At 48.5% G+C, this 7,253-nt stretch overlaps 1 protein-coding gene across 1 annotated transcript in view; it reads left to right on the plus strand.

Moving 5' to 3' along the window:
- The first annotated feature begins 821 nt into the window (after positions 1-821).
- vamp3 (vesicle-associated membrane protein 3 (cellubrevin)) overlaps positions 822-7,253 on the plus strand; it is a 7,922-nt gene continuing 1,490 nt past the window's right edge. Inside the window, exons 1-3 of the mRNA XM_080548409.1 lie at positions 822-836; positions 6,079-6,157; positions 6,920-7,078. Of these exons, the coding sequence (XP_080404535.1) occupies positions 835-836; positions 6,079-6,157; positions 6,920-7,078 (240 nt within the window). The 5' untranslated portion in view covers positions 822-834. The remainder of the gene's footprint in view (positions 837-6,078; positions 6,158-6,919; positions 7,079-7,253) is intronic.

Consider the following 7,253-nt stretch of genomic DNA (forward strand, 5'->3'; position numbering starts at 1 on the left):
ATTTTTTTTCAGTCCAGCAGCTGCCATCAATCCGTCCAGACTGTCCAGGGCCCAGAACCTAGGTCTTTGCTGTGTTCAGGGCCTGGACGGCCCTGGGGTAGAAGCTGTTCTTCAGTCTGTTTGTCCTTGCGGCCATGGTCCTGAACCGCCTTTTCGAGGGCAGCCGGGTAAAGTGTTCGTACCCAGGGTGGGTTGGGTCTCTGGGTCTCCTTCCTGAGACAGCGTGTGTTGTACAGCTCTTCCAGAGAGGGGAGGGGGGCGCCGGTGATCTTCTGGGCTGTTCTCACGACTCTCTGTAGTGCATTTCTCTCCGCGGTTGTGCAGTATTGGGTAAGGGTTATGGTGGAAGGTACTGTATTGGTTAAGGGTTAGGGTTAGGGTTAGGTGTATTGATTAAGGGTTAGGGTTAGGGTTAGGTGGTTAAGGGTTAGGGTTAGGGTTAGTGTTAGGGTTAGGTGTATTGATTAAGGGTTAGGGTTAGGGTTAGGTGGTTAAGGGTTAGGGTTAGGGTTAGGGTTAGGTGGTTAAGGGTTAAGGGTTAAGGGTTAGGGTTAGGGTTAGGTGTATTGATTTAGGGTTAGGGTTAGGTGTATTGATTAAGGGTTAGGGTTAGGTTTAGGGTTAGGGTGGAAGGTACTGTATTGGTTAAGGGTTAGGGTTAGGTGTATTGGTTAAGGGTTTAGGGTTAAGGGTTAGGGTGGAAGGTAGGCTACTGTCACTTTAAACCCTGGGCCTTAGTGAGGGAGTGACTCCGTCCAGCAGCCTTCTCTGATCTCTCAGGGGTTTGGATATCTGACAGCTACCTAACCTACCTAACCTACCCTACAATAAACTATGTAAGTATTCTGTTTTAGTGCTTTTCTCTCAGTGTGTGTGACTGTAACGTGACACGGAGAACTGACGCGGTTGTTTAAAAACTAACTAATGAAAGTTAACGACGGTTGTTTCAGTTTGAGCGTCTGTCTGGTGGAAAGTAAACAACGCCCAAACCTATGCTAAGCTAGTTAGCATTGCCTATCTATTCTAGATGCGCTCTATGCTAAGCTAGTTAGCAACGGCTCAATCTTTCTAGACAACTATCTAAACTCTCTAAGATAGGTCGCTATATTATATATATATATATCGCTAAAACAAAAGTTGAACACTTTTTCCGAGTCGAGGGTTTGGTGTGTCAGTGTCCTGTTATATATTATTATAGATATATTATTATGTGTCCTTCCGTGCAACAAGTGCTCAGAATTAATAAGTTTAATAATTAATGTGACATTAATTGGTGCAGTTAGATTAGGTGTTTATTTAACCAGGATCAGGTTGGGTTGTTAAGTTTGTGTGTGATAGAAACAGCTTTCTTTAGCTTAGATAATAATGCTAAGCTGGAAACATTAACATTTCCTGGGGCTGCGTTCGTTCATTCGCTCTGAGAGCGCCGGAGCGCACACTGGGGTTCAACGTCATAATGGGACCAAGTCATTTGATTGGACGGGAGGCATTCCACGAGTGCTGATCAGATTCCCACAGCGAATTGACGAACTCAGCCCTTAGGCACTCAAGCTGTTTGAGAGTTCAGTTCGCCCTATTCTGTAGTTATATTTGCTTATCAAGTTAAAAGATGCACCTATTTTCACCTATAAATGAAGCTTATTCTGCTAGCTAGCGAGCTAGAGGGATATTATTGTTTACATTGTCGTACAATCAACCATCAAACAGTGTTCTTGTGCTATAACTCAGGGAGAGAGAGGGAGGGAGGGAGGGAGAGAGAGAGGGAGAGGGAGGGAGAAAGAGAGGTAGAGAGGGAGGGAGGGAGGGGAGAGAGAGAGGGGGATAAAGGTAGAGATAGAGAGGGAGGGAGAGAGAGAGGGGGGGGGGAGAGAGAGGGAGGGAGAGGGAGAAAGGTAGAGAGAGAGGGGGGAGAGAGAGAGAGATGGAGTGATCTGACAATATATACCAGGAAACATGACATAACTAATGGTATAAATCCAGTCATTTACACTCCATGAAGAGCAACTCAAGATACAAACTGCAAATGAATGCCCTACGTCTGAGACTAGATGATTGTGTTCAGTTTGACAGGGTATGCCTATAGGGCATGGGTAGGCCGATATCCAGAGTAGTTTTCTGACCTTGCGCCCCAACATTGCATTGAAGCTTTAGCGAGCCGTTTGGTAACAGGAGGGGAACTCTCTCTGAGAATGGTCGGAAGCTGACCTCGGCTATCGGCTTCCTCTTCCTCGAACGTTCCACTTCCACTGTGGCGGCTCGGCGTGAACACACACGCGCACACACACACACACACACACACACACACACACACACACACACACACACACACCGTGTTGTTGTCCAGAAATGCCCACTTATTCAGTGCCATTTCCAGCAGGGGGTGTGTGATGTGAATGTTCTCTCTTTGGCCCTGTTTTGGACCCTCCCTCCCTCCCTCCATCGCTCCCTACATCCCTCCCTCCCTCCATCGCTCCCTACATCCCTCCCTCGCTCCATCCCTCCCTCCCTCGCTCCATCGCTCCCTCCCTCGCTCCATCGCTCCCTCCATCGCTCCCTCCCTCCCTCCATCGCTCCCTACATCCCTCCCTCCCTCGCTCCCTCCATCGCTCCCTCCATCCCTCCCTCCCTCCCATGCTCCCTCCATCCCTCCCTCCCTCCCTCCCTCCCTCCATCGCTCCCTCCCTCCCTCCCTCCATCGCTCCCTCCCTCCCTCCCTTGCTCCCTCCCTCCCTCCCTCCCTCCCTCCTCCCTGGCAGTGAGCTAATCCCTAATCATTGACTCCTTGAGGAGGATGTCTGCATCATGTGTTTTTCCGTGGTGGTGTGGTGGGAGGGAGGGGTGGGAGGGTGTGGTGGGAGGGAGGGAGGGGTGGAGCGCCCTTAAGTGGAGCTGGCTGTTATAGGGAGTGAGGGAGTGTACCACACCAGTGTGTTTGTGGACGTTGTTTCCATAGTGTTGCATTCTGGGAGTGTTGAGTTGGGGATTGACACAGACCAGACCAGACCAGGGGGGGGGGTATTCCATCAATGTCACATCAAAGGAAAATCCAGGTTTATGTTTGATGAAGCCTGGATTTTTTTTGACAAATCTCATGAGATTTATCAGAATAAGTCTGGGTTTTCATTTAGTGTCGTTGATGGAATACCCCCCAGACCAGAGCCACTCGACACCGGAATTTTAAGAGAGCACACCAGCGTGTATCACTATGACACCCATCCACTGTCCAACTCTACAAGCCCATCACACTCACACACACACACACACACTGACACACTGACACACTGCCAACACACTACATTACACCTCCATGGTCCCCATCTCTACTGTTACCACCCTTGTCATCTTAGGAGTCACCCCCCCCCCCCCCCCAGCCATACAGCCCATGTTAGCGGGTTAGAGCAGCCATACAGCCCATGTTAACAGGTTAGAGCAGCCATACAGCCCATGTTAACAGGTTAGAGCAGCCATACAGCCCATGTTAACAGGTTAGAGCAGCCATACAGCCCATGTTAACAGGTTAGAGCAGCCATACAGCCCATTTTAACGGGTTAGAGCAGCCATGCAGCCCATGTTAACAGGTTAGAGCAGCCATACAGCCCATGTTAACAGGTTAGAGCAGCCATACAGCCCATGTTAACAGGTTAGAGCAGCCATACAGCCCATGTTAACAGGTTAGAGCAGCCATACAGCCCATGTTAACGGGTTAGAGCAGCCATACAGCCCATTTTAACAGGTTAGAGCAGCCATACAGCCCATGTCAACGGGTTAGAGCAGCCATACAGCCCATGTTAACAGGTTAGAGCAGCCATACAGCCCATGTTAACAGGTTAGAGCAGCCATACGGCCCATGTTAACAGGTTAGAGCAGCCATACAGCCCATGTTAACAGGTTAGAGCAGCCATACAGCCCATGTTAACGGGTTAGAGCAGCCACACAGCCCATGTTAACAGGTTAGAGCAGCCATACAGCCCATGTTAACAGGGTTAGAGCAGCCATACAGCTCATGTTAACAGGTTAGAGCAGCCATACAGCCCATGTTAACGGGTTAGAGCAGCCATACAGCCCATGTTAACAGGTTAGAGCAGCCATACAGCCCATGTTAACAGGTTAGAGCAGCCATACAGTCCATGTTAACAGGTTAGAGCAGCCATACAGCCCATGTTAACGGGTTAGAGCAGCCATACAGCTCATGTTAACAGGTTAGAGCAGCCATACAGCCCATGTTAACGGGTTAGAGCAGCCATACAGCCCATGTTAACAGGTTTGAGCAGCCATACAGCCCATGTTAACGGGTTAGAGCAGCCATACAGCCCATGTTAACAGGTTAGTGCAGCCATACAGCCCATGTTAACAGGGTTAGAGCAGCCATACAGCCCATGTTAACAGGTTAGAGCAGCCATACAGCCCATGTTAACGGGTTAGAGCAGCCATACAGCCCATGTTAACGGGTTAGAGCAGCCATACAGCCCATGTTAGAGCAGCTGAGGTTGATGCTTGCGGTGTGTTTTCGCCGTTAGGTTGACGGGATAACTGGGAGAGTTCTCTTGCTGAGAGGGCTGACCCCATGACTTGCTGTCCTGAGGGCATTCTGGGAAGAGGGCGTTCTGGGAACAGGGCATTCTGGGAAGAGGGTGTGGAATGCCGTTGTGTGTTTGTTGAGGAGCTACGCACGGTCCCTGTGAGGAGGATCTCTGCAGCTTCTCTGTGTGCTGAGTAAACACTAAATATACACACCACCTCTCTCTCTCTCTCTTTCTCTCTCTCCCTCTCTCTCTCTCTCCCCCTTTCTCTCTCTCTCTCTCTCTCTCAGCTTGCTGCCTGTCTCTCTCTCTCTCTCTCTTCCTCTCTCTCTCTCTCTCTCCTCCTTTCTCTCTCTCTATCCCTCTCTTTCTCTCTCTCCCTATCCCTCTCTTCTCTCTCTCTCTGTCTCACTCTCTTTATCTCTCTCTCTCCCCCTCTCTCAGCTTGCTGTCTCTCTCTCTCTCTCAGCTTTTTGTCTCTCTCTCTCTCCCTCCCTCTCTCTCTCTCTCTCTCTCTCTCTCTCTCTCTCTCTCTCCCTCTCTCTCAGCTTGCTGTCTCTCTCTCTCTCTAGTTGTCCCTCTCTCTCTCTCTCTCTCTCCTGGCTTGGTGTCTCCAGCTCATCTGCAGGATTTATGAGAATGATAACAATGGCTTTGTTCTACAAGAAACACTGACTCAGTTTAACAGCAGGAGGAAAAAAAAAAGAATTTAATTCCTTCTCTATTCCTCTTACTTTGTCTCTCTGCACCCCCACTGACTCAAGTCTCCCTTCCCCCATTACCAGTGGGTGTGAAGCTGTGTGGGACCCCTGTGCACACAATAGGTGGAAGTAGCTACAGTACTGCCTTTCTCCAGCAGGTGGCAGCACCGCTCCTTAGACGAGGATCTCTCTAAGTCCACTAGCTTCTCCTCCCATCATGTTGTTTCCACCTCCTCATCATTACTCTTCTTCTGTGGTGTGACGGCGGAGAAACCCACCAGTCTGAAGGAGGATGTCTTCTGACAGTTTAATCTGGTTTAATCTCTGTGCAAAGAGCTGCGGCTGACTGAGTTGGAGCATAACGCTTTGTCTTGTCCTCCTGCCTGCTTTCATCAGTTAGACTAGAGCTGCATCATAACTGAACAAAAAGATACAACAGTTCTACAATTTGGCCTAAAAAAAGGGTTACAAATGTCTGTGTGTATGTGTGTGGGGGTAATGATTATGTAATGATTGATTGATGTTATTGTTGTCTTCTATGTTAATATCAAAGAACCATGTTGGAAATAAGTGTTCACACTTTCACATGTTTTTTTTACTCGAACCATGAATAAACTCAATCACTCAATCAATCAATCAATCAATCAATCAATCAATCAATACAGTACCAGTCAAATGTTTGGACACACTTTCCCATTCGGGGAAAGTGTGTCCAAACTTTTGACTGGTATTGTATATTTCTACATATTTTTATTTTAACATCGTTTACACCGATTGTAATGTGACTTATTTGAGGCGTGTGTCTAAGCATGTCTCTGTGGCCCCTCCCCCATCTCTCTGGCCCCTCCCCCTCCCAGGTCTGCCCCCGCTTCAGAAGACTCGGGCGCCGCCCCCGGCACCCGCCGCATGCAACAGACACAGGCCCAGGTGGATGAGGTACGTTACCGTGACAACCTTAATCCTTGACCCCATAGCAACTAACCCACAACCCCACTGCAGACACAGGCCCAGGTGCGTGGCTTGAGGAAGTTCTGCTAGCTAGGCTAATGTAACGATGCATTGCGATCCCTAGCCGAACACATGGCAACAAAAACAAACAATACAGTATAATAACTCATTTCGTTGGTTATGAAGAGGTACAAATAAGAGATCCATTGAGAAAATACAGTATTTTGTAGTGTTTGTCAGAAAAATAAATAAAATAATGTTTTTCAGTCATAATTTGTCTGAAATCTCATTTTGTAAGAGAAAATCGTATCGAATTGTGAGTTGAGTGCATCGTTTCATCCCTAAGGCTAACACTTAACCAGTCTCCTGTCACTCTTCACACAAATGTTACTGTTAATCAGTAGAAAGTCTTACAATCATATGAAAACAATGAGGACACCTCATGAACACAATGACACCTCATGAACACAACCCTCCGGTTGCATATTAATCGCATATCAATATTTGATGAATAGAGTATCTTCTCTTCTGTGATGCATTGTGGGTCGTGTAGTCCAGGGAAACGCTGTTGTTGTCCTTGGTGTAGTTCTATGGGCTGTAAAATGGCACATGACTCAATCGTGTGTGGTGTGGGTTCTGGAGCATCGTGTGTGTGTGTGTGTGTGTGTGTGTGTGTGTGTGTGTAGGTGGTGGACATCATGCGTGTGAACGTGGACAAGGTTCTGGAGCATCATATATGTGTGTGTGTAGGTGGTGGACATCATGCGTGTGAACGTGGACAAGGTTCTGGAGCGGGACCAGAAGCTGTCTGAGCTGGACGACCGGGCCGACGCGCTGCAGGCCGGAGCCTCGCAGTTTGAGACCAGCGCTGCCAAGCTGAAGAGGAAGTTCTGGTGGAAGAACTGCAAGGTACACACACACACGTGTACACACACACACACACACACACACACACACACACACAACCACACACACACAACCACACACACACAACCACACACACACACACACACACAGTTTGAGACCAGCGCTGCCAAGCTCAAGAGGAAGTTCTGGTGGAGGTACACACAGACACGTGTACACA

This window comes from Nansenia antarctica, assembly GCF_963989245.1.
Source record: "Nansenia antarctica genome assembly, chromosome: 18".
In the NCBI taxonomy this organism is placed as follows: Eukaryota; Metazoa; Chordata; class Actinopteri; order Argentiniformes; family Microstomatidae; genus Nansenia; species Nansenia antarctica.